At 44.4% G+C, this 27,793-nt stretch overlaps 1 protein-coding gene across 6 annotated transcripts in view; it reads left to right on the forward strand.

Moving 5' to 3' along the window:
* The window catches only part of SNX25 (sorting nexin 25), a 421,363-nt gene that overhangs the window by 299,164 nt on the left and 94,406 nt on the right, over positions 1-27,793 (forward strand). For 4 of the 6 annotated variants that reach the window (XM_033943506.1, XM_033943498.1, XM_033943491.1 and 1 more), the window contains 2 exons: positions 9,733-9,897; positions 27,547-27,664. In XM_033943506.1, the coding sequence (XP_033799397.1) occupies positions 9,733-9,897; positions 27,547-27,664 (283 nt within the window). The remainder of the gene's footprint in view (positions 1-9,732; positions 9,898-27,546; positions 27,665-27,793) is intronic. The other 2 variants (XM_033943531.1, XM_033943523.1) reach the window with 1 other exon arrangement.

Consider the following 27,793-nt stretch of genomic DNA (forward strand, 5'->3'; position numbering starts at 1 on the left):
ATAAAAGTATATATATAATTCATTTAATAATATTGTGTGAACATAAATAACATTACAAGACAAACTGGAAAGTGAGGGTGGAAGGGAGGGAAGGTTAAAAGTTACATATTGGAGATAGAAAAGGGTGACAGTGGGGTTAGGATAGAACATGGAGGGGGAGTCATAATATCAGAGCTATTTATTGTTTGCAAAAGAGGGAATAAGTGAGACTCTATATGATATCAAATGCATCGCGGAAGAGGAAGGTTTTAAGTCCTGTCTTAAATTTGTCAATTCGTGGCTCGTTGCGGAGATACAGTGGTATGGAGTTCCAGAGGGTTGGGGCAGTTACTGCAAAATTTACTTTTCGTGTATTGTAAAATTCTTTTATGGATGGGATGAAAAATAGGTTTTGATCAGTTGATCTTAATGTACGTGGGGAACTATGAGGAATGAGGAGTTTATCTAGAAATAAGGGAAGATGAGAGAGTTTAATTTTAAAGGTTAGGATGATGATTTTATAAGTGATACGGTGAGTGATGGGAAGCCAATGTTCATTTTTGAAAAGGGGAGTTACATGATCATATTTGCCTAATTTATAGATAAGTTTTATTGCCGTGTTTTGTATTAGTTGTAGACGTCGGATTTCTTTTTGGGGTAGACCGTTGAGGAGTGAATTGCAGTAATCTAAATGGGAGATTACTAAAGAATGAATCAGGATAGTGATTGAGCTGGTCTCTAGGATAGAAGTTAAAGATCGGATGATACGTAATTTAAAGAAACAGATTTTGATAACTGAGCTGATGTGATCATGGAAGGTAAGATCTCTGTCGATAATGACGCCTAAAAGTTTTATTCTGGTATCTATTTGAATTGGTGTAGATTTGATAGAAATGTTACCTAATAAAGATTCCGTGGTTTTGATAGATAATAGCATACTTCGAGATTTATCTAGGTTAAGAGAGAGTTTATTTGTAAATAACCAATCGTAGATAATGTCTAATTTATTATTAATATCTTTTATATCAGAAATGTTTGATGTGTTAATAGGATGGAGAAGTTGAATATCGTCAGCATATGCGAAAATAGTAAATCCTATGGATTGGGCTAGTGTGAGGAGAGGAGCTAGAAAAATGTTGAATAGTAGTGGGGATAAGATCGAACCTTGAGGGACACCGTAGGATTGTGTTGTAGCTGCTGAGGTAGTATTGTTTACACAGACTATGTTGCGACGTTCATTGAAGAAAGATGTAAGCCATAATAAAGCTGTACCTGATATACCACAGTCTTTAAGTCTGTTGATGAGAAGAGAGTGATCAATGGTGTCGAAAGCTGCTGTTAAATCTAGGGAAATAAGGACAACGGATTTTTGGTGTTCGTGGTAATATTGAATGGTTGAAATAAGACCCAATAATGATAGTTCTGTTGAATGAAATGAGCGAAATCCAGTTTGATAAGGATGTAAAGAATGGGTTTTTTCAATAAATTCTGTAAGTTGAAGATGAACAATTTTTTCAGCTAGTTTGGAGATCATGGGCAGGTTAGCGATAGGACGGTAGTTTTTTGGTAGAGTGGGGTCCAGATTATGCTGTTTAAGTTTAGGAAAAATAAAGGCTGTTTTCCAAGCCATGGGTACGGTACTATTGGAGAAAGATTTGGATATCATTTCTAGGATGAATGGGCCGAAAAAGGAAAAAAATTTTTTTAGAATGGAAGGGGGGATAGTTTCCGTAGGATTGTTAGAAGTGTTTAGTGTTTGTAAAGTAAGCTGGAGACTTGATAAAGAAGGTATTTTGAATTTTGAGAGAGTGCTGAAAGAAAGTTGGGGAAAGTCTGTAGAATTTTGAAGAGAGGGGTCGGGGAGTATTGGTCCAAGTTGAGATCTAATATTTTTAATTTTTGTAACGAAGAAAGATGATAATTCAACTGCATTCGGTTGAGTAGAAGGAGGTGAAGAAGTACTTCCTGGAGTCGCCGTGAAACTTCCCTCCCCTGACTTTCAGCGGATGTCCTCTGGTGGTCGAGGGACCCATGGGCCAGAAGATATCATCTTCTGACTCGATGCGTCCCGTGATGTATTTATACGTTTCGATCATATCTCCCCGTTCTCTTCTTTCCTCGAGTGAGTACAGTCGCAACTTCTGTAGTCTTTCACCATACGGGAGATCCTTGAGCCCCACGACCATCCTGGTGGCCGTTCACTGAACCGACTCGATCCTTAGCACGTCCTTTCGGTAGTGTGGTCTCCAAAACTGAACACAGTACTCCAAGTGCGGCCTCACCATGGCTTTGTACAACGGCATCATAACTTCAGGTCTCCTGCTGACGAAACCTCTGCGGAAACACCCCAATATTTGTCTTGCCTTGGAGGAAGCCTTCTCCACTTGATTGGCAACTTTCATGTCTTCACTAATGATCACTCCTAGATCGCGTTCCTCCGTGGTCCTAACCAAGGTCTCGCCATTTAGTACATAAGCTCTACGCGGGTTTCTCTTGCCCAAGTGCATTATCTTGCATTTCTTAGCATTGAAGCCTAGCTGCCAAGTATTTGACCATTGTTCCAGCAGCAGTAGGTCGTGTGTCATATTATCAGGTAATGAGCTTTTGCCTACTATGTTGCAAAGCTTGGCGTCGTCGGCGAATAGTGATACCCTTCCTCTAAGTCCTTGTATCATATCCCTTATGAATAAGTTGAATAGAATTGGGCCCAGGACCGATCCCTGCGGCACTCCACTGATCACGTCCGACGCTTCAGATGGGGTACCATTCACCACCACCTTCTGACGTCTGCCGTTCAGCCAATCCCCAATCCATGTTGTTAGAATGTCTCCTAATCCTATCGATTTTAGCTTGTTCAGTAATCTTCGATGAGGGACGCTATCAAATGCTTTGCTGAAGTCCAAATATACCACGTCTAGTGACTCTCCGGCGTCCAGTTGTCTAGTAACCCAGTCAAAAAAGCTAATCAGGTTAGATTGGCATGATCTACCCCTGGTGAACCCGTGTTGGTGTGGATCACGTAGGTTTTCTTCGTCTAGGATTGTGTCAATATGCTGTTTGATCAGCGTTTCTATGAGTTTACACACTATAGACGTGAGACTCACTGGTCTGTAGTTTGCTGTCTCTGACCTGCAACCCTTTTTGTGGAGTGGGATTACATTGGCGGTTTTCCAGTCCAAGGGGACCCTTCCTGTGCTTAGGGAAAGATTGAAAAGAACCGATAATGGATCTGCTAGACTTGAAAAAAGAGTTTCACAAAATCTACGTGAAGCAGTTGGCACAAAAATTTTTACTGCAAATCATATTTCCTAATGCGGTTTGCATTAGCCCCTTTGTAATAGTAATGAGCTGCTTTGCATAAATACGCATGCATTACAGCTCAGTGATATTTTTAAAAAGATCAGCTCACATTAACATTAAATGGAGTAACATATCCAGGGAGCATAATTTGTAAAGTACTAATTAGTTCTTAGTCTGACAAAACATCTAAATGATACTTAAATAGAATAAGAGTATTTTAATTATTTCTATTTCTATATATAATATATAGATGTATGGCATAAATAGTTTGATCTGAGGACATATGAGGTTGACATCATCTACAGTGCCCTGTACGAACAGTGCAAAAGTGTTCTGTTACTTTAATAATCTTGAGACTGCCCATGCTGCACAGAGTGCGAGTGCCTTCCCACCTGACACCGACTCACGGTATCATCAGTTCTTAGTTTTCTGTGGAACGAAGAAGCTGTTCTTAGAGTTTCTCTAAGTGCGCGTATTTTGTATGTTTTTGTGCCTTTCCATCATTTTCGGCATTTATTTCAGGGTTTTTTCATTAGATATCAATTTATTTTATTTTTGATTACTTTTTTGTGTTGGACCTAGGGGAACTTTTCAGTCTCTTCTCAGGCCAGGAGTGTTGACTTATTTTTTCTGGTTACTGCCTACTTGACCTACCCAGACCACTGAGTCCTTTGACCTCACATTGGTGGCTTTTCCTTCCATGTCCAAAGTTCAAGCAGCGTACTCAATGCCACAGGAACATTTCAGGCAAGGATCCATATAACTTGGTGTATCCAGTGTCTAGGTCTTCATTATCGGGATACTTCATGTGTACTCTGCCATAAGTTACAGAATAAGTTATTTAAAACCAGGAAATTACAGTTTAAAAATTTTCAACTGCATCGACAATGGCTGGAGACTCCGATGCAGATCATCATCTATCGACAGCAGCATCGGCACAGGTACTCATTATGTCAACAACATCTGCATCAGGGGAACTTTGTAAAAAGGCTAAAAAGCATAAACATCTTTCCCCCTCTGAACAGGCATCAGCATTGTCCCAGGTGTCATCACCATCACACACGCCAAGTGTTGACACATTGATGCAAGATCACCATCCTTACAATTGGTGTCTCCTCTGAAATGTGCCTTGACATTGAGGTCCTCCACGCTTCGACATCTGACACATTCTGCACCTATTGGTACTGGCACCATTGCTGCAGGATCAGCTCAGAGAGCTGTTGCAGAAAGAACCAACTGAGTTGCTATAGTCGCAGTTGATGCAAAAATCTGTTTCAACACACCCATCCTCAGCCCAGTCTAAGCACCGTCCTTGAACCTCATTGAGAAATTGATCTTGGACACCATGACATCAAGGCCCTGATTCTCTAAAAGTGCGTCCCGATTTTAGGCAGCTGTAGGCGTCCTACAGCTCTCTAATCAGCCAATCGGGATGCATGTTTTTTTAAAAAAAATGCTCCCCAGGCAGGCCGCCTATATTGAAGGCGAGGCCCGCAAGACACCTAGGCCTTGATTCTGTATAGGACGCCCGGGAGAGGCTTCCTATTCAGAATCGGCCTAAACTAAACCCCGATTCTGTAACCGGCGTCCATGTTACAGACGCGGGTTAGAGAATTGGGTTAGATTAGACACGGCCCGCTACACTTATCGCGGCAAGGGATCTCTCTGCCACTATAAGTATAGCGGGCCGTGGCCCCCTGACCGATCACTGGCAGGAAGGTGCCCAAACCCTCCTGCCCGAAGACGCACCCTCCTCCCCGACACTACCGACCACCCCCCCAGACATTACCGATCGCCCCCCCTCCCCCCGACAATATCGGTCGCTGGCAGGAGGGTGCCCAATCCCTCCTGCCCGAAGACGCACCCCCCCGGCGCTAACAACCCCCACTCCACCAAACCTGTTCTTACAGATGGGTCTTGCACGTCGAGCAAGCAGGCACGCCTCGTCGAAATGAGGCAGGCCCGCCCCTTCCCGGCCCATCCCGCCGAAGCCTAAGGCCTGATTGGCCCAGGCTCTAGAAGCCTGGACCAATCAGGCCTTAGGCATAGCGGGTCCGCCCATCCCTACTAAGTCTAAGGTCTGATTGGCCAATCAGGCCTTAGATTAAGTGGGGATGGGCGGACCCGCTATATCACCAACACGGGTTTCATCAGGGCTGTGATCCCTCGATTAGAATGTGTTTTCCACGACGCGACCACTCTATAGTTTTTTGTTGTTTTTTTTTAAACCTATAGAGTGGTCGCGTCGTGGGAAACACATTCTAATTGAGGGATCACAGCCCTGATGAAACCTGTGTTGGTGATAGTATCCCTTAGAATGGACCAGTATAGCTAAGCTAAGTATTAGCTCTTATCTACAATAAGTTTTACTTTGGCACTGTTGCACTTTATGAAAAACTAAAATATTCACAAATTTAAAAACAAAACAAAACAAAAATGGCCCGGTGAGGATATAATGTATAAATCCAACCACTATGAAACATATTTGAGTGGCTGGTGGCATTTCTGAGGGCCAATTGCATTCAATACTACGCTGGGAAAATTACCAGGGGGTCTTAGCAGTGACCAGCCCTTGTATTATGTGTTGATTTCTACTTTCCCATCTTTATAGACTTTTTCAACTATATAGTTTGCACTAATATATCAATTAACCTTGACATTGAATCAATTTACTTTTACTAATTAGTAAAGATTTACTCTGTAAAATCAAATCTGAGTTTCTAGAACCTTTAAAATCAAAACTAAAAATCATCTTTCTTATTAAACAATTTAATCTCTGAAATCATTCCTGTATATTTCCCTTAGAACATCCAATAGAACCCCATCAAAGAATAATCATAACTTCCTTCCTTAATGAAATTAAACCCCAAGCTACTTTTGTTGTTAACGTAAAATCTGAATTCATTACTTTCAATAGACACCTAGTTTTCTTTCATAAGCCTGACTGAGAGTTTTTCCAAATAAATCTTCACTTTCCTATTACAAATGTACTTTTAATTGTTAATAAACTACTTGTTTTCATTCGAAAATATTTTATCAGTAGAATGTCAAATTCAGTATGAAGAGATATCTTCTTAATAAAGATTTAATTACTCTTAAGCCTTAAAACTCTGGATCCATTTGATATCACTATAATAAGTAAATCTTTCCTTGTTTTTCTTTTTCCTTTGAATTCTAACCAATTTTGTCTGACATTCTTCTATAGATTCAAAGCATTTATGTTCCATTTCTTATCATATCGAATACTTTTCTCATGCAATTCCTGTATTCACTTTTCCTAAGTTAAGAAAAAACTTGTAGTTGTCAGACCATACTTATTGTTAAATCCTGAAACTTATGAGTTTCTTCTGTTCTTTATGAACTATTTCTTTTAAGTTTTCCTTCATAAGCATGACTGATAATTTTCCAAATGATCTTCACTTTTCAAAGCATCAGAGTAAAAAGCCTTTCAAGAAACTTTTGAACCATATTTTCCATTTTCCAGTACCTTCTAAAATGATGCCAATTTTAGGTTGTTCAAGTAAATTCTTTTTCTTTAAAATAGACATTGGCTCCAAATTCGACAAGAAGTCTTTTAACTTCTCAGGATCTTCAAAAAATAAGGATCTGTCACCACTTGTTACCCTCATTTTTGCAGGATAATACAATCTATATTTGAATCCTTTTTCTTTCAGTTGAGGTCTCATCATAAGGAATTGTTTCCTCATATTCGCCGTGTTCTTAGCGAAATCAGGCACAAACCACAATTTAGACCCCTTATAATTTAAATTTTTGTCAGCTTTAGCAGAATTTAAAATATCTAAAGCCTTTTGAAATCTTAATAGCTTAAAGATCAACGGTCTTGGACTCACTTGCTTTGCTGACCATTTTAATGGAATCCTGTGTGCTCGTTCTATTTCTAGGGGATGTTTTAAGTTTAACTGTAATAGTGTAGGCAGAAGATTCTCTAGAAATTGAACAGCATTTCCCCCTTCCAAGTTTTCAGCTAATCCAATAATTTTTGCATTCTTTCTTCTACCTCTATTCTCATAATCTTCAAGTTAAACTGTCTTTTTTACATCTCTTCACAGAGAGTTCCATCTGTTCCATTTTGTTTTCTAAGGTAGTCATTCTCTTGTTAGTCATTTCCATTTGCTGGTTTATATTGAGCACTTCTTCCTTCACTTCCGTTATATTATTAGCATTCTCTTGAAGCATCTGTTTTATACACCTCAATTCAGCCATTACTTCACTTTTACTAAGTTTCTCCGTTACGTCTCCCGAAAGAGAAACCTTCGACGGAGTAAACTGATCCTGCTTTTTATGTTTCGTCGTCCCTCCTGTCGCAAAAGCCGCTTCACTTTTGGATTGCCGTGTACTAGTCATGTTCCCGCACTAGTATCTAACACTTTGGAGAAGAAAAAAGGCGAAATACAATTTCAAAGTATCGATCCGTTACCCAGGTTAGAGGAGCGTCGCAATCATACCTCCATCTTGTGCGTGCGCCAAGCCATGCCCTACTGTATCAAGATTACAACAAAATATACCTTTTCTTAAAAACATTTTTCAAGCAAACCCTTATGCACAGTGCTACCATTGCTAGTGGATTAGCCTCTTATATAGCTGGTCTTACCATCTCCTTTGGGAACCATGGTTAGTTTTAGGGGATGGGGTAGTATGTGCAAGGGGGGATTGTTTTAACAGGAAGGATTCCCTAACTCCTTTGTTTCATTGTATGTAAGTTTCTATGCTACAGAAGCTGGAACTTCTCCCATAGAATATATCAGTCAATTTTTTCTCTTTGTGAAGGGGCACATTTTTCACTGAAACTTTCAGTCCAATTGGATTTGTTTTTCAAGCATGTGTCTTTTTACCAGTTTTCCAACATATCAAGTTTCATTCCATTGTATTAATTTTGGGGGAGTTGGGATTATAATCCCCCTGACTTGCTTCCTAGAAATGCATTGGGCTATTTTGGGAATGGAGTGTACTTATTTCTCTAGAATCTCTGGCCCAATTTTGTCCCTTTTTGAATTTGTGTCTTTCTATTCTTGTTTTTTTCCAGTGTGCCAAGTTTTATCTCATTCTGTTAAATTTTTGGAGCGTTATATTGCCTAAGGATGGCAGACATTCTTAACTCCTTTTGCATTATTCTTTCCAATTTTTCTTTGGTTGGTAAGAATAATAATATAAGGAACTGGAAAAATTACTGAGAACAAAAAATATGATAAAAAGGATGGAACTCTTCCTTTATTTAGCTGTGATGAAAAGATAAACAGATTGAGCTTTTCAGCCTGGAGAAGTGATGGCTCAGAAGATATGATAGAGCAGAACTCCTCTAACCTGTCCTAGGGACCTCATAGGCAGTCAGGTTTTCAGGATATTTACAGTGAATATGCTTGAGTTAAATTTGCAAATGATTGGTCTCCAATTCATGCAGATTTCTCATAGGATTTCTCAAGGAAATACTGAAAACCTGACTGGCAGTGGGGTCCATGGGATAGGTTTGGGAAACCCTGTGATGGAAGTTTACAAACTGATGTAAATAGGGAATGGTTGTGTTGCCTAAGGATATGATCAACATTAAAGTAGTCAAATCTAAAAAGCGGGGGCTCCTTGATTCCATATAATATAAGTCCCGACACTTATGTTCAGTCAAAATCAGATATTTTGTTAATTGATATTCACAATATTGGGGGTTTTACAAGTGCTTGCTGAAGCTCTAATACATATAAGAACATAAGAACATAAGAAGTGCCTCTGCTGGGTCAGACCAGAGGTCCATCGTGCCCAGCAGTCCGCTCGCGCGGCGGCCCAACAGGTCCAGGACCTGTGTACACATATATCAAAAAATCAAATACTCTTATTATAAAAACCTCAGCTAGTGACTCTAATAATTGCATTTCGTGTCCAACCATATCATAAAAATATCATTTATAATTGCACTTTTGTGCCCATCCAGATCATAAAAATATAATCTATAATCTAGATGATTATAGATTATATTTTTATGATCTGGATGGGCACAAAAGTACAATTATTAGATATCTGATTTTGTGTGAACATAAGTGTTAGGACTTGTATTAAAGGATATGATCAAGGCACTAACAACTGAACTTGACAGAGGTTTTGTATATGGAGAAGGCCATACACAATAATTAGTCAAATAGACTCTGGAATGCTGTCTTACATTCTTGGGAGGAAACTGTAAGAAATGGATCTATGCTTTTGGATCTGCTGGGTCTATCCTAGTGAGAAAGATTGGCCACTGTCACTGAGGGTTGTGTGAAGCAGTGCAATCACAAAGGGCACAAGAGGTATAGGAACACATAAACAGCTCCTTATCCATTGTCTCCCCTGCAATGTCCACAATGCAGTGGGCAGGGTAGAAAAGCTAGGGGGCATATCACATAGGGCACAATTTTCTTATAATATAAAATCTTTAATGATTACCACTTTCTATGTTTTCCACAGAAGTTGCTTTCTGATGAGAAACTGTGTCAGAGTGAAGTACTTTATGCCTTTCTGAGTCCATCTCCAGAGCACCTGAAGTTCGCTGATTTACAGGGAAAGAGGGCCTCATTTTCAATCTCATCATTTCTGGAAAGGCTTCCTGGGGATTTCTTCTCTCATCCAGGGGTAGGTGGTAGAAAGCACATTGTCTAAACTGTAGGTGCCTATTGCAGTAATTAATGTTGAATTACTTGCATTTATGAGTGTACGAATCATCTGTCTTCACTTCAGTGCATCTATTTTGAAGTGGATGCTAGTTAGAAGTACCGCATATATTCTAATATAAACTGAGAATTTGGACCCAAAAAATAGACCAAAAATGGGGGGTCTTAGATTATATTCAAGTCTAAGCTTGATTACTTTTGTAACTAGTTTAAAAAAATATAAAAATTTAAACCTACCAGGGGCTATGGCTATGGTGAATAGAATTGCGGGGCAGGGGCAGGCCCAGCATGCGAAGCAGAAAGTGGATTCTTCCCAGCGGCAGCTACAGTGGTCGCCCATGCTGTTTTCCAACTGCTGGGAGGAGGGGGATGGAATGAGGAGTCAGTGGCATATCTGAATTGTAATTAGCCCTGTCTTTGGTCCCAGTCCCGCTAAACTGGCTGAAAAAATGAAGCCAGAAGCCGCAGGGGCCTTCCTTCGTGCCGCTATAGGCTCTGTCGGTCTTTATCCCTCCCCCCTCTGAAGTTAATTCTTGATTTTGAGGGGTGGGATCAAGCCTAGCAGAGCCTATAATGACTTGACAAGAGGGAAGGCCCCCACAGCTTCTGGCCTCATTATTGCCAGCAGGTTTAGTGGAACCGGAACCAAAATCAGGGCTGATTGCAATCTGAATGCACCGCTGACTCCTCATTCCCCCCTCCTCCCAGCAGCCGGCAAACAGTATAGATGACCGCTGCGGCCACAACTGAAAGGAATCAACTGCCTGCCTTGCATGTTGTGCCTGCACCTGACCACAACTCCATTCCCCACAGCTAGAGCTCAGGTGGGTAGTGTTGGAAGAGGCAAAAGGTAAAAGGTGATAAGGAGAGATCTTGGAAAGGAGATGGAGGGTGAGAGAGATGAGGTGTTGAAGGAAAGAGGGGAGCAGATATGCTGGATGGAGGGGGCATGAGAGTAGATACTGGGTAGAAGAATGAAAATAAAGGGGGGGAAAAGAGAAAATGCTGAAGGGGGGGAGAGAAGAGTTAGCAAACAAAACCTGAAGAATAATAGGATGAGGGAGATGGAAAGCTGTAACAGAAGCAGATACAGATGAAGAAAAATACATGGAGGAAAACTGAAAGAAAAAGGTTACAGTTAGAGATGGATATAGGAGAGGAAGTGAAAAAGACAGAAAAGAGAAAATAGGCAGAAAGACTGGAGACCCTGGAAAAAAAATTAAGAAAATACAGAAGAAATCAGAAACTGGTATAAACATGAATAAAATGGCCAAACGACAAAGGTAGAAAAATACTTTTTTAGTTTCATGGTCAGAAAATGCAGTTTTACAGTAAATTTACACTGCTTTCTTTTTATTTTCCAAAGTGTAGAGTGCTGTTTCTCTTTCTCTGCTGTTGAACTGCATATGGCTTCTTGAGGTTTAAATTTGATTTTTTGCTTACATTTATTTAATTTTGTGGTTACATGTAGTTGGGTTTTCCTATGCAAAGACCTTGTTGTGAATATGTTAGCTTTGGGATATATGCATCACAGATATTTGTATTATGTTTAGTGACTTACGAGAGAGCTGATGGGGAGGGAGGGTGAGCAATCTTTATAGATTGGCTCACCATGATAACCCAAATTTCTAACCTCGGTTTATATTCAAGTCAGACTCCCCCCCCCCTTTTTTTTCCCACTTTTTTGGGGAAAAAGGATACCTCTGTTTATATTCAGATTGGTTTATATTCAAGTATATAGAGTATTTTTGGACATGTCACATTTTTTATCAGCTTAGCAGTAGCATCTAATATAGCCTATTTTGAATACAGGCAGTCCCCGAGTTACAGATTCCCGACTTAAGTATTACTCATACTTAAGAACAAAGTTGAATCTTCATTAGATTTCACTGAGCAGTATTTCCAATGACATAGACTCCTACACTTCTCCTGTAGCAGATTCAGGAATAATGCATGACCACATTAAGAACAGTGTGTGGTTGTGCATGCTGTACCTCAGAGGGTACACTGGTAGGGACAGTTGGCCCTTTTATCAGCTGTGAGCAGAAGTAAGCAATAGGAATCTTAAAATCTTGAAGTTGTGAGTTACATACAAATCCGACTTAACAGCTCTAAAAATGTAACTCGCTCTTAACCTGGGGACTGCCTGTACTGAACATAATAGAAATTGCTTTCTCATATTTATTTCATTACAGTTAAAAAAAAACCAACCCCACATTCTTAAGAGAGGTAGCCTGTGATTCAGTGTAGAATTAGATTCTGCTAGTGTGCATCGGGGTTAGTATTCACTTACTGTCCATGAATGAGGTAATAATGAGTGTAGGCTGTATTTGTTGACCTCTGATGCCACTTAAAAGTAGCCTAGGGTTCAGTAAGATGATATTTTGTCCTTTATCCATTATCAAGGTGGTTTCTGTTGAGCCTGTTTAAATATGAGGGAAGGCTGAAGAATATGGCAGACTGTAAAGGGATGTTATATTGTTGGTAAGGCTGTATTAGTATTTTGTTTTAATTTTATATTTTTGTTTTATATAGTACACATTTTTATTGTGACCCACTTTGATGTTGTATGAAAAGGCATAAAATCAAATCAATCAAGAAAAGGAAGCAGATAGATCTAGGGTAAAGGGTTATGGATTTGTTATTCCTCCTTTTCAGTGGTACAGCCAAAGCAGTTTACATTTAATAATAATAATAATAACTTTATTCTTCTATACAGCCATAGTCGAAAGACTTCTAGGCAGTTCACATTCGAAGAAGGCTGGACAATCAGCGAAGTACAGGATGTAAGAAGAGCGGGTTACATAAGAATTAGGTAAAGGAACTGCAAAAAAACAGCGAAATTACATTGAGGTAGAGAGAGGGAGAATATATCAATTGGAGGCCTCTGTTTAGGAGATGAATTTGTCAAACAGAATGGTTTTGATTGATTTTCGGAATGCGCAGTAGGTCAAACTGGCTCTGTTTATGTAGTTGTCTAGCCAGGACTGCTGTCTGCCTGCTTGGAACTTGAAAGTCCTGTCCAGATAGGATTTGTATTTGCAGCCTGTGATTTTTGGGTAAGTAAATATGTTTCGGTTTCTGGTTGGTCTTATGGGGTTGTGAAATATGAAGTGTGGTAGCAGGTAGGAAGGCACTAGACCCCAGACCTGTTTGAAACAAATGCAGGCGAATTTGAACAGAATGCGCGCTTCCATTGGCAGCCAGTGCAACTTTTTGTAGTAAGGGGTAATGTGGTCGTTTTTCCTCAATCCGAAGATCAGACGAACTACTGTGTTTTGCACTATTTTTAATTTTTGTACCGTTTTTTGGAATACCTAGGTAAACAATGTTGCAGTAGTCCAGCGTTGATAAGAGCAGGGACTGCACCAGTAGCCTAAAAGACATAGAGTCGAAGTATTTTTTGATGATCCTAAGTTTCCAGAGTATACAAAAGCATTTCTTCATCACTAAATTCGTGAGGTTTACCATGGTTAGGTGTGTGTCCAGTGTGATATCCAGTATTTTTATGGTTTTGGAGATTTGGTAGTAATGGCCGTTTAATTTTAATGATGTTCTGGTAATTTTGTCCTTGGGGCTTGCCAGGAAGACTTTTGTTTTTTCTGTGTTTAGCTTCAGTTTGAAGTTGGTTGTCCATTTTTCAATTTCGGTCATTATGTGAGAAAGGTTATTTATTGTTTCGTTTGTTATGTCATTTAGGGGGATCAGGATGGATATATCATCTGCATATATGTAGTGGTTTAAGCTTACCTTTTTTAATAGATGGCCTAAGGATGAGATGTAGATATTGAATAGTGTGGGAGATAGTGAGAGCCTTGGGGAACCCCTGAGGGGTTTTTCCATGGTTTGGAGTATTTTCCTTCGCTGACTACTATGTATGATCTGTTGGTTAGGAATTCCTGGAGCCATTTCTTTACCTTTCCCATGAGTCCCATTGTGTCTAGGCATAGTAGCATAATTTCATGGTCTACTAGATCGAACGCACTGCTAAGGTCAAGTTGCAAAATCAGGGCACTTTTACCTTTGCTGAAAAGATCGTATAGGTGGTTTTTAGGATGGAAGCTATAACTGTTTATCCCAGGACAAGCAGGCAGCATATTCTCACATGTGGGTGACGTCATCCACGGAGCCCCAACGCGGACAGCTTTTCAAGCAAACTTGAAAGAAATTTCAAGCTTGCTGTGCTGCACCATGCATGTGCATGCCTTCCCGCTCCACTAGAGGGCGCATCCCCACCTCATGGTCCTCAGTTCTGTAGTTTCCGCGGAGCCAGAAGCCCTGTTCTTGTTTTCTCTCTGTGTGAAGTGCCTTCTAGCACCGCGGCTTTGTTGTTTTGTCGGAGTCGCTGTGCGTGTTTTTCTTCTTCCGTCTTTTTTTGCTTCAAAAAAAAAAAAAAAATTTCAACGTTGTTCGGCATCTGGGGGCTCCCGGTTTGCCATGGCCGCTTGACCTCGATCGGTCGCAGCCTGTTTAGTTTTTCATGTCCCGGCCCTTGCCGGGGTTCAAAAAGTGCACCAAGTGTGATCGGCTGCTGCCGATCACCGACCCCCATCGGTGGTGCCTGTTGTGTTTGAGTGCGGACCACCCTACGGATTCTTGCCCCCGGTGTGCGACTTTCCAGCCTTGGGCCCTCCGCCGCCGTCGTGCACGCATGGTGGGCCCCGGCCTTGACCTCGGCCTCGGTCTGCTCGGCCCCGCCTCGGCTGTCCTCGACATCGAAGCCCTCGTCCTCGGGCTCGAAACCTTCTCAGGGTAAGTCCCCGCTTCCCTCCTCAGGCGCCGTTCCGGCGAAGAAGCCATCCTCGGGGTCCTCGACGGGACCGGGTGGGTCGACCTCGGCCCTGCCCCGGTCTTCTAAGTTCTCTACTCCTCGGGAATACTCGTTACCGAGGTCGCCCTCTGCGGAGTATCCAGCTGCTTCTGACATGCCGTCCATGATGGCAGTCCCGGTTTTTCAGGACATGCTCCGAGCTCTTATTTCCTCGGAGCTGTCAAGTTTCAAGTTTAATGGTTCTTTTGATTAATCGCTTAATCATACTTCTAAGCGATGAACAATTTAAAATACATTCAGTGGGAAACAATACAGTACAAACTTTAAATAGTAACATTGGGTTAAAGATTAACTCATCATACTCATAACACAAAGCAAAAAGGGGATGCGAAATACAATTCAATATAGAAAAGCAGAACAAAAAAGGAAAAGTACAAGAGGGAAACATTTGCAGCCTTCCTCGGCCTTGGCCCCGGCCCAGCCTGAGTGCAGCGTCCAAGTGCCCCGGGACAAGGTGCACCGGACCCACCGGCTCTCGTCCTCAGACTCCTCCTCCAAGGCCTCGGGGGGTTCCTCGCCCTCAGGTCGGCCTCGGGCGAAGCGCCATTCTAAGAGGCCGAAACGTTCTCGTGGGTCGCCTCCGAGGCGTGGTCACTCCCCGCCGGCCCGGGACGTCGAGGCGTTCCGGGTCTCTGAGCTTACCCTCTCTAACCCGAGGTTGCTTCGATCTCCTTCTCAGAAGGGTTCGCCCCGAGGCTCCCGGGATTCCTCTCCGAGGCGTCGGAAGGTTTCTGTACCCCGGACCCCGAGGTCTTCCCCGAGGGGCTCCTCGGGTCCTCGGAGGTCTCCGACCCCGGCACATTCCCTCGGCGCTGCTTCTTGGGGGTCGGATGTGGAAGCTAGCCGAGAGCCCCGCTATTCCCGCGAGGCCTCGCCTTCTTTTTCGGCGGCTCGTTGCTCTCGCTCGCCTACCCCGGAGGATGACCGGTCCGGTCTCCGTCCTTCTTCGTTTTCGAGGTTTGTTCAGGACATGGGGCGAGCGTTAGATTTGGACCTCTTGGCGGGGTCCCAGTATTCCAAGGAATTCTTGGCAGAGCAGGATTTGCCTTCCCCACCTAGGGAGTCTCCCCGCCTCCCATTGAACACGGTTCTCCGGCAGGCTTTTTTGCGGAATCTGGAATCCCCGTATGTGGTGACAGCAGTCCCCTCCAAAATGGAATCCAAATACCGCACAGTGCCCTGTAAAGGGTTTGAAAGGGCTCAGTTATCCCACCAGTCCTTGATGGTGGAGTCATCCCTGAAGAAGTCCCAGCCTTCTCGGGTTTCCACTGCGGTTCTGCCGGGACGCGAGGGTCGCACCCTTGATAAATTTGGACGGAGACTGTATCAGAAATCCATGATGGCGAATCGGGTTCTGAAATATGCCTTCACATTCACATCCTATCTTCGTCACATGGTGAAGTCCTTGCCGACCTTTCATGGGGTTTTGCCCGCATCTCACCGAGAAGAGTTTGGGCGGCTGGTTGAGTCTCTCTCCCAGCTTCGTCTTTATTTGTTCCATGCGACCTATGATGCATTTGAGCTGACCTCCAGGGTCTCTGCGTTTGCTGTCGCTATGCGCCGGCTGGCGTGGCTCAGGATCGTTGATATGGATCCTAACCTTCAGGAGCGCCTGGCCAATCTGCCCTGTGTGGGTTCGGAGCTCTTTGACGAGTCCCTCGAGGCGACCACGAAACGCCTCTTGGAGCACGAACGGTCTTTCGCTTCTCTGGTCTGCCCCAAGGCGAAACCGTCGGCTCCTAAGACCTACCGGGCTCCGCCTAGGCGCTACCCGCAATAGACCACGCCGGCTTTCTCCAGGCCACCTCCTCGGAGGCCTCCTCAGCAGTCTCGGGCGCAGCAGCAGAAGCCTCAGGCGCAGGGGGCGTCTAAGCCCACCCCGTCCTTTTGACGCCCTGGGCGGTTGGGGGCGGGCCCCTTCCGCACTGTCGTCGACCCCGCTACCCATCGGGGGTCGTCTTCACGCCTTTTATCACTCTTGGACCCTTCTCACCTCGGATGCTTGGGTCCTTCGGGTCATATCCGAGGGTTATTCCCTCAACTTCCGGGAACTTCCTCCAGACAGTCCACCCGGCGCGTGTCCTTCCAACAGGTCGCAGCTCCCCCTTCTCCTGTCGGAGGCCAGGGCTTTGTTGCGCCTCTGGGCGGTGGAGCGTGTTCCCCCCTGTCAGCGGGGCAAGGGGTTCTACTCCCGCTACTTTTTGGTCCCGAAAAAGACAGGGGACCTACGCCCCATTTTAGACCTCTGGCGGCTCAACAAGTACCTTGTCCGGGAGAAGTTCCGTATGCTCTCCCTTCCGGTTCTGTACCCTTCCGGTTCTGGACGAGGGGGACTGGATGTGCTCCCTCGACCTGAAGGAGGCTTATACCCATGTTCCGGTGCATCCCGCCTTCCGCAAATTCCTGCGTTTTAAGGTGGGGGAGTTGCACCTTCAATACCGGTTCCTCCCCTTCGGATTGGCTTCGTCCCCTCAAGTCTTCACGAAGTGCTTGGTTGTAGTCGCAGCAGCCCTGCGGTCCCGAGGGCTTCAGGTCTTTCCTTACCTGGACGATTGGCTGATCAAGACCTCGTCCAGGGAGGGGGTTATCTTAGCGACCCAACAGACTATCATCTTTCTTCAGCGTCTGGGGTTCGAGGTGAATTTTCCCAGATCCCAGTTGTGCCCCTCTCAATCCCTACAGTATATCGGGGCCGTGCTGGACACGGTTCGCCTCCGTTCGTTCCTTCCTCCTCCTCGGTTGGAGACCCTGGTCCGTCTGAGTCGGCAGGTTTCGCTACTGCCCTCGGTCTCGGCGAATCGTCTCATGATTCTCCTGGGTCATATGGCGTCTACAGTCCATGTCACGCCGTTTGCCCGCTTACATCTTCGAATCCCTCAGTGGACGTTGGCTTCTCAGTGGCGTCAAGATCGGGACCCGATTTCCAGTCATGTAATGGTGACTCCCTCTTTGAGACGCTCGCTCCATTGGTGGACCAACTCTTCCAATCTTTCCAGGGGTTTGCTCTTTCTCGCCCCTCAGCACCACAAGGTCCTAACCACGGACTCCTCGGAGTATGCTTAGGGGGCTCATCTCGACGGTCTGCGCACTCAAGGAATGTGGTCGGCAGAGGACCGTCGCAGTCACATCAACGTTTTGGAGCTTCGAGCCATTTATCTGGCTGCTTGAGCCTTCCGCTACCTGCTCCACGATCAGGTAGTTCTAGTCCGGACGGACAACCAGGTGGCGATGTATTATGTGAACAAGCAAGGGGGGACAGGCTCTTGGTCCCTGTGCCAGGAGGCTCTTCGTCTCTGGGAGTGGGCGATTTCCCAAAACATCTTCCTTCGAGCGGTTTACATTCAAGGAGAGCGGAACTGTCTGGTGGACAAACTCAGCCGCACGAGTGGTCACTGCATTCTCGGGTCCTGCGACAGGTGTTCGACCGGTGGGGGACTCCTTAGATAGATCTGTTTGCCTCCCCAGTTCACGGATGTACTCCCTGGATCGTCTCGAGGCCGACGCCTTCCTTTTCGATTGGGGAGGGAAATTCCTCTATGCATTTCCACCTTTTCCTCTGATCCTGAGGACACTTGTACATCTCAAGTCTGTACGGGCCACTCTGATTCTAATTGCGCCTCGTTGGCCTCGCCAGCCGTGGTTCTCCCTGCTTCTTCAACTCAGTGTCAGGGAGCCTCTACTTCTGCCTGTTTTTCCCTCTCTGCTGTCTCAGAATTGGGGTTCTCTTTTGCATCCCAATCTTCAGTCCTTACATCTGACAGCTTGGTTCCTTTCCCCCTGTCTTCTGTTCCTTTATCTCAGTCAGTCCGGGAGGTTTTGGAGGCTTCTCGCAAGGTCTCGACTCGGCTTTGCTACTCTCAAAAATGGACCAGATTCTCATCTTGATGTTCCTCTCATCATCTGGACCCTGTGTCAGTTCCTGTGGCTTCGGTCCTGGAGTATTTGCTTCATTTGTCTCATTCCGGTCTGAAGACAACTTCTATTCGGGTGCATCTTAGTGCGATTGCTGCTCTCCATCGGCATCTTGAGGGAAAGTCTCTATCCCTTCATCCTTTGGTTTCTCGTTTCATGAGGGGTCTCTTGAACGTACATCCTCCTCTCAAGCCCCCTCCTGTGGTTTGGGATCTTAATGTGGTTCTGGCTCAACTTATGAAACCCCCTTTTGATCCTATGGATCAATCTAATCTCAAGTTCCTGACTTGGAAGGTGATCTTTCTGCTTATGCTCACTTCCGCTCGACGGATTAGTGAACTGCAGGCCTTGGTAGCGGATCCGCCCTTCACTGTATTTCATCATGACAAGGTGGTTCTCCGCACTCATCCTAAATTTTTGCCTAAGGTTGTGTCTGATTTCCACCTCAATCAGTCCATTGTTCTTCCGGTGTTTTTTCCGAAGCACCACTCTCATCCCGGCGAGGTGGCACTTCATACGTTTGACTGTAAGAGGGCGTTGGCTTTTTATCTTCAACGCACTCAGTCTCATCGGAAGGTTCCTCAATTGTTTTTGTCCTTCGATCCTAATCGTCTGGGACGTCCTGTTTCCAAGCGCACCTTGTCCAACTGGTTGGCTGCTTGTATTTCCTTTTGCTACGCTCAGGCTGGTCTCGCGCTGCATGGTCGAGTCACGGGGCATAAGGTCCGAGCTATGGCAGCTTCTGTTGCTTTCCTCCGGGCTACACCTGTTGAGGACATCTGCAAAGCTGCCACTTGGTCTTCGGTTCATACTTTCACCTCCCACTACTGTCTGGATACTCTGTCCAGGAGCGACGGACAGTTTGGCCAGTCGGTGTTGCGTAATCTGTTTTCTTAAATTGCCATCCTCCCACCTGCCCTTTTTTAGTTGGCTTGGAGGTCACCCACATGTGAGAATATGCTGCCTGCTTGTCCTGGGATAAAGCACAGTTACTTACCGTAACAGGTGTTATCAGCAGGCAGATATTCTCACAACCTGCCCTCCTCCCCGGGGATGGCTTCTTTGCTGGCTATGGAACTGAGGACCACGAGGTGGGGATGCGCCCTCTAGTGGAGCGGGAAGGCATGCACATGCGTGGTGCAGCACAGCAAGCTTGAAATTTCTTTCAAGTTTGCTTGAAAAGCTGTCCGCGTTGGGGCTCCGTGGATGACGTCACCCACATGTGAGAATATCCGCCTGCTGTCCTTGGATAACACCTGTTACGGTAAGTAACTGTGCTTTCCGTGCTGTATCCTTTTCTGAATCCTGATTGATGTTCGCTAAGGATGTTGAATTTGTCTAGGTAGTTCACTAATTCCAGGTTGACCAGTCCTTCCTGAAGCTTAGTGAATAGGGGGATGCTTGCTATAGGCCTGTAATTGGATGTCAGGGCTATTGAGTTCTTCTGATCTTTGGGGATAGGTGTGATCAGTATGTGGCCCATTTTCTCATTCAGTATGCCGTTTGTAAGCGTAGTTGTGAGCCAAGAGAAAAGTTCCTTTTTAAAGTCTGGTGGAGCAACTTTCATGATTTTGGATGGACATTCGTCCAGTAGACAGTTTGATTTTGTGTATTTATTGAATAAAGTTAGGAATTGATGCTAGTTTGGAACCTTGAAGTGGTCCCAGAGCATGTCTGCTCTAGATTCCTGATCGTGGGGTCTGAGGTAGAGATCTGTGTTGGTTTTGGGTGTGGGTATTGTTGCTTTTAGGTCAGTGATTTTATTTTTAAAGAAATTGGCTAGGGTTTGAGTAGATGGAGGGCTTTCGTTGTCTTTTTTCAGGATTTGAGATGTGTCTGTTATCGATTTTACTAGTTTGAACAGCTTTTTACTATTTATTTTTGATGTACCTATTTTCTGTGCGTAGTGTTTTATGTGTTTTTCTTTGATCAGTTTTGTATATTTTCATTTTTTGTTTCCAGTTTGTCTTGTCTTTTTCTTTGTTTTTTTCCATATTCTCTCCAGTTTTCTTAGTTCCTGTTTGCAGGCTAGTAGTTCTGAGTCAAACCATTCATTTAGTACTCTTTCTTTCTTTTTGTATGTTTGGTATGGTGCTAATTGGTCTAATAGTTCCTTACTGAACTTTCCCCATCTTGTTGGGAAATCCTGTATTTCCTCGGTTATGGGTCATAGTTCGTAATAAGACCAAAATTCTGTTAGGTTGATATTACCGCAACTGGTTATTGTTTTTGTTTTCTCGTATGATTTTATGGTGGAGTGACTTCTTTTGCCAGTGTAGGTCGAATTTGCCAATGTAGTGGTCTGACCAAATGCATTTTTCCCAGGTCCCTGTACTGTATTTAATCTTTGGGTTGGGGGTTTCCTTTTGAGAAAAAGTAACTATGTCTAGTTTATGTCCCTTCTCATGTGTTATTTCTGTGTCTGGCAATGAGAAATTGAGTGACGTTAAGAAGGTGTCAATTTCGGTCACTTCTGGTTTTTCCTTTTGTTCTAGGTGTATGTTTGTCGCCCAGTAGTAGGTTGTATGATTCTTTTAGGGCGTTTAACGTAAGGAATTCGAAGAATTCTTCTCTAGCGTTAGACCATTTTTTGGGAGGGATGTAAAATAATGTCGCAATTAGTGATTCTTCTAATTGGTCGTTTGTGATCTTTCAAGTTAGTATTTCTAGGTTATCTGAGGTTTTGGAGTCTATCTTGTTGTACACAAAGGATTCTTTTAAGATCGCTAGACCACCCCCTTTTTTTCCAGCTTCTTGATAGTGGAAGTATTTTGTATCCCTGTGGTAGAATTTCTTTCATGATAATGTCCGTGTCAGAAGTTAACCATGTTTCAGTCAGAAATAGGTGGTCCGGGTTTGTTTGCACTATCCAATCGTTTATTATATGTGCTTTGTTTCTCACGGACCGGGTGTTTAGATAGAGTCCCAGTGTTCTCTCTAGCGACTTTTAGCCGGGCACTCTGCCCAGCTAATTTAAGTGAGCGCCCGGCTGTGAATTTCAGACAGACAGTCTGGAACGGCACTTGTTAAATACTGAAACCACAACTACCCTTCAAAATCTAGTTGACAGGATAGTACTAGCTACAGCGGTTCTCATTACAAGAGCTCACAAATCTCTCCCCTTTATTGGGCTACTTTTTGGCTGGGTCCAGACCGCCTATTGCTGAGGGTTTTTTTTCATTGGTTCAGCTGCAGCACAACAGACCAATCACAAACGACCTTAGAACTCTGAAGTCGTTTGTGATTGGTCTGTTGTGCCCTAGCTGAGCCAATGAAAATTCCGGTGCCGCGGCAGGAGCTTCAGCTTTGAGAAAGAGCCGTGCCGCCGTCGGTACGGGAAGAGCGCCAACACTAGCGAGCCTGCCATGGCCAAAGAGGAGAGCAAAAAACCTTTGGACAGACCCGCGCTGACTGAAAGCACTTAATTTACAACCCGTGGGATGGAGAGGTCCTGGGGTGGACGGCCAACAGCTGGGGTAGGAGCCTGAAGAGTGAGGGAGGAGGTTTGGAGGTGAACCTGTGGGTTATTTATTTATTTATTTATTACCAATCAATGTGTGTAGGCGTCTGTATGTGTGCACGTGCTGCCGCCTACTGTACCATCTGTGTTTCCTTCCCTGAGCGGTGACAGCCTTCATGTAATGAGAGAATGCGCTGGCGATTCAGATCCCATTGTTACTAACTGCCCCGCCAGGAGAGATTTTTCTTGTACAGTCTTTTTTTCCCATCTCCCATCAGTTTTGTTAAAAAAAGGTCTAAATTCGCAGAAAGTTTTAAGGGAGAGGGAGATGATCTGAAGACAGAATGCAGGCCTCCTAAGGCAGACTGATGGGCCGCTGACTTCTAAGTCCAATCCTGCATTTATTTTAATTCTGTTCAACCCCCCCCCCTCCTTTTTATTATTTTGTATGTAGAGGGGTTGAATGGAAGATAATTGAGGAGGAAGAGGAGCTATGGCAGTGAAACTGTCAGCCACCCCCTTTATTTAATCCTGCGGGACAGCCTCAGCGGTTCGTTGGGTTTTGTAAAGTTCTCTAGAGTTGAACCTGCAGATCCATGTAAGTTATACTCTCATGTGCAGATAACCTCTCTTCCTCCACCCCATGAGCTCCTCTTTTTTTTTGGTGTGTATGTGTGGGGGGGGGGGGGTAAGGGGGGGTAGTTATGTTTTGCTTGGATTGGAAGTATACTATACTTTATTCTTTCCCAAATGGGGGATGCTGTGTGTATACCCCATGTCTTTTTGAATTGCATAAAAACAAAACTCTTTGGGATAAGTGCAGTGTATAAATAAACAGTTTGTATTTGGCAACCCTGACTCAAATCAAAAAGAAGTTGGACACTACAGCGCAGGAGTTAAGAGCTCAGAAGAGCGTCTGTTGCTCAGTATAGGGTGACTTTGTGGTACAATTAGTTATGTTTCCATGCTCGGGGAGTTTCAGAAAGAAGAATGTGAGTGGGTTTGGGGGGGGGTTATGGTTGATATTACAGGGGAAAGGGTGTATGAATTTGTCAGTAACTTTAAAAAAAACTTTTCAGAGACGCTGGATCTGGACATTAGGGGGGTGGGGAGAGGAAGAGGAGGAAACAGAGAGATAGAAAAGGACCTTGAGGAGGGTTGGGAAAGTAGACTTAAACCAAAAAGGAGGGGGAAGACGGGGCAGATGCTGGACTAGAGGAGTATAGAGGGAGAGAAAGAGACTGCAGAGAGGGGAAACACCTTGAACCGAGGAGAGAGATATGCATATACCAGGTCCTGGGGAGGTGAAAGACAGTGAGAGTGAGAGATACAGAAAGACCTGAAACAAAGGTGGGAGGACTCAAAAAGTTAGCAGAAGGAACATAGAGGGAGAAACCTGAAACAAAGGGGAGGCAGAAGAGAGGAGGGCAGATGTTGAACTTGGGGGTGTATAGAGGGAAGAGAGAAAGAGATTGCAGAGAGATGGAAAGATTCTGGATCAAGGAAGAAGGAAGGAAGGAGAGAGAGAGTCAGAGAAAGACCTGGAAGAAAGGAGAACAAATGCTGGGGATGGAGGGTATTTTTAAGCAACAGAGAGACAGAGGCCTGGCCCAAAGGGATAGACTGGATGGGCCATTTGGTCTTTATTTGCCATCATCTTTCTATGACATGAGGCAGATGCTGGACTATGGGAGATGTAGACAGAGAAGAGACGGGGGAGGGGAGAGCCCTGAAGAAGAACAGAGAGATGCAAGATCATAACAGAGGAGGGAGAGAAAGAGAGACATGTTGACAATAGGGGTAGAGGAGAGAGGAAGGAAAGTTAGACTCATGGAGGGACAGAGAGATGTTGGTTGGGTAAGGAATGAGGTCCGAGGAGGGGAAGCGTGCAGAAAGAAAGAAATATTGGATGCACAGTCAGAAGGAAGTGCAACCAGAGACTCATGAAATCACCAGACAACAAAGGTAGGAAAAATGATTTTATTTTCAATTAAGTGATCAAAATGTGTCAGTTTTGAGAATTTATAATCTGCTATCTATATTTTGCACTATAGTTACTGAGGTGACATTGCATATTTTAGTCATCTGCCTTGACCGCTTTGAAAAATAAAACAAATATAAATGATAATTATCATTTTCTGTGCATACAGTGTGCTTTGTGTTTTTTTTTTTTAATTTGTGGTTACCATTGTGAATTAATAAGATTATATTGTGTACTAGTCTTTAAGCCCGTTACATTAACGGGTGCTAGAATAGATGTGTCTGTCTGTCTTTCTTTGTCTCTCTCTCTCATTGGCCGCTGTCTTTCTTTCTCTCTCTCTCTCTCTCTCTCTCTTTGGCCGCTATCTGTCTGTCTTTCTTTCTTTCTGTGTCTCTCCTTGACCACTGTCTGTGTGTCTTTCTGTCTCTTTCTCTCTCTCTTATTGGCTTCTGTCTGCCTGTCTTTCTGTCTCTCCCTCTGTGTCTTTCTGTGTGTCTGTGTGTCTTTCTGTCTCTCTCTCTCTCTCCTTGGTCACTGTCTCTCTCTCTCTCTCCTTGGCCGCTGTCTGTGTGTCTGTCTGTCTCTTTCTCTCTTTCTCGTTGGCAGCTGTGTGTCTGTATGTTTCTGTCTCTTTCTCCTTGGCTGTTGTTTATGTGCCTTTCTGTCTCTTTCTCTCATTGGCCGCTGTGTGTCTGTCTTTCTGTCTCTTTCTCTCTCCTTGGCCGCTGTCTGTGTATGTTTCTGCCTCTTTCTCCTTGGCCACTGTTTATGTGCCTTTCTGTCTCTTTCTCTCTCTCTCATTGGCCGCTGTCTGTCTCTTTATCTCCTTGGCCGCTGTCTGTGTGTCTGTCTGTCTTTCTATCTCTTTCTCTCCTTGGCTGCTGTCTGTGTATGTTTCTGTTTTTTTCTCTCTCTTTCCTTGGCCGCTGCCTGTGTGTCTTTCTGTCTTTCTCTCTCTTTGGCCGCTGTCTGTCTTTCTATCTCTTTCTCTCTCTCTCTCTCTCTCCTTGGCCGCTGTCTTGTCTGTCTCTTTCCTTCCCTCTCTCCCATTCCCTGCCTGGCCCCGCTCCCCTTCCTTTGACCGCCCCCCCCCCAGCCCATCCCACCCCCTCTGCGGCAGCACCACCAGCCTCCAACAAATCCTTATCCTCGACCCGGAAATTCACCCAGAGGGGAGAGTGGTGGCAGAGGAGAAGGTTGTGCGACCACGGAGCAGCAGTAGTTGTGGCCTTCCCTCCCCTAGCTCCGTAGCTCGGTCGCCGCCACCGCCTCCTTCTCTCCCCAATGTCGGCTCCCAGTGTGCACACGCACCACACTCTGCAACATTTCTCTGCCGATCATAGGGCGACGGATGCACGGAGCCACAAAAATTGAAGTGTGCATGTGCGCTAAGGATATTATTATCTTAGATGAATGGAAGAAATTGCATTACAATTAGTACTATTATAAATGGGGGTGGGGTAAGGGGCAGAGCTTGGGCTTGGTACTTGGTTGGTATTTGTTAGACTTAGGGGGTACTTGACTTGAAAAAGTTGAGAAACATTGGTCTAGGTGACTATGGAGTTTACACAGTAAGGGCCCCTTTTACAAGGCCACAGTAGCAATTCTCCCATGGCAAATTCACCAAAGTCCATTCAATTCCTATAGGCTTCAGTGCATTTACTGTGGCAGAATTGCTATCGCAGCTTGCAGGAACTACTGTCTCTGTGCTATGTTTTAAACAAAAACCATATTGCCGGGGATGCAAAGCATTAACTGATTCAACATGAGTTAGAAGTTGGTTGAATATCACTCTCTCAAGTACGGTAGCTTTAAAAGAAATGGAAGGTTCGATACTGGCCAGTAGTTCGGAATAAAAGGATCTGCATTACTTTTTTACAAGGTTGGCTTAAATGCTACTGGAACACTGCCTAAGTGTCAACCCTTAAAAAAGGGAGTTATATTGAGCATTGGAAAATAATAATAATAATTTTAATAAAAATAGTACAAATTTAATTTTCCTCACCACCAAATTTCCCCATCCCGCCCCACCCGGCAACTTTTTCATGCCACCCGGCTGGACAAAATTTCTGGGGAGAACACTTAAGGTTTCCATAGTTGTTTGGAGTGGGAGTTTCAATGGGCATTAGATTTTTTAGGTTTCTGTTGTTAGCCTTATTTTTGTATGGTTTGAAGGGTTTTTGGGTGGTGTTCATGACAGGGATTTGAAGAGGGCCTTGTTCTAGGCAGTTTTGCAAGGTTCGGTGGGAGTTGGTTGATTTGGTTAGTTTAGTTGGTCTGTGCCAGGAGTAGTGAGTGTGAATTGGTTTTTCTTCATTGCCCCAACATCTGGAGCAGATTAGGTACACTATCCCTAAGAATAGTTGGTGTTTGTTAAAAATTGCCATTTTTGACTGGAGGTTAAGTGTAAGTAGTTAGATAACGTGGGGTTAAAAACCTGGAAGAAAACTTGTCTTGTGGTGGTTTATTTTCTTTGTTTCGTGTTGGCAGGCTATTTTTTATTTTTTTTATTATACGCAGGTACTTTCTCTGTCCCTAGTGGGGGTCAGTGGCGTACCAAGGGCAGGGGGGGTGGCAGATTGCCCCGGATGCATGCCCTAGGGGGATGCACAGCCGGCTGGGTCCGGAACCTTCTGGGACCTGCACTTCAGCGCAGCTGCAGGTCCACCCCTGTGGCCAAGAAAAAGGCTAAGAAGCCAGCAGGAGCAGCGAAAGCGTCCTTTAAGGAATACCCTCCCGATCTGGCTCTATCCCGCCCCCTTCACTGCGACCCATGCAAGGTCAACCTATGGCTGAGAACGCTGTCTGGTGGTGTCACAAAAGGGGCGGGATAGAGCCAGATTGGGAGGGTGTTCCTTAAAGGACACTTTCGCCTCTCCCTCTGGCTTCTTAGCCTTTTTCTTGGCCGCAGGGGTGAACCGGCAGCTGCGTACCAAGGGCGGGGACGTTTGTCAAAAAAATGATGGGCAGGGAGGGGGGAAAAATGATGGGGTGGGGTGTAAAAAATGATGGACCCCAGGTGTCACATACCCTAGGTACGCCACTGAATGGGGTCACAGTCATAAGCTTTTGTACCGCAGATCACTGAGACAGCTCTACTCCAGGTTACCTGTAGAATCAGACAAAAAAAATTTGTCCCTTCTATGAGGTAAAATTGGAGGGTAAATGCTCTGGGCCTGTAGGGGTATAATAAAAGCTGCTTAGGTTATGGTATGATGGAAGAAAATGGGGGTTGTGCATTAGTCATTGACTGGTGCATCGCTGATCTTCAATGGTTAATATGTGTACCACTGTAGTTACCACTAGAGTGACTAGATTTTAAGTCCTGATGAGACATAGCAAAAGAGTGTCCTATCATATGAAAGTACTGGATTGTAGGGGCACAGCATTCTTCAGTCCCAGCTTAGAAACTGTGTTTTGTTTCCAGGAGGAGGCTGAAGAGGACAGTGACTATTCAGACTCTGGAGATGAAATTGATGGAAAAAAGGATGCACTTGCTGAACCATGTTTTATGTTGATAGGAGAAATTTTTGAACTGCATGGAAGTAAGCATTTAACTTTTTTCCCCCTTTCATCATAATGTTGTGACTATAAAGGTTTCTGGGAAATGGATGCTTACCAATGATTGAAAAATCTCTGAACTGGCCTGTTACTGCTGCAGACTTGTACTGGTA

Source organism: Geotrypetes seraphini, chromosome 1 (genome assembly GCF_902459505.1).
Source record: "Geotrypetes seraphini chromosome 1, aGeoSer1.1, whole genome shotgun sequence".
Classification (NCBI taxonomy): Eukaryota; Metazoa; Chordata; class Amphibia; order Gymnophiona; family Dermophiidae; genus Geotrypetes; species Geotrypetes seraphini.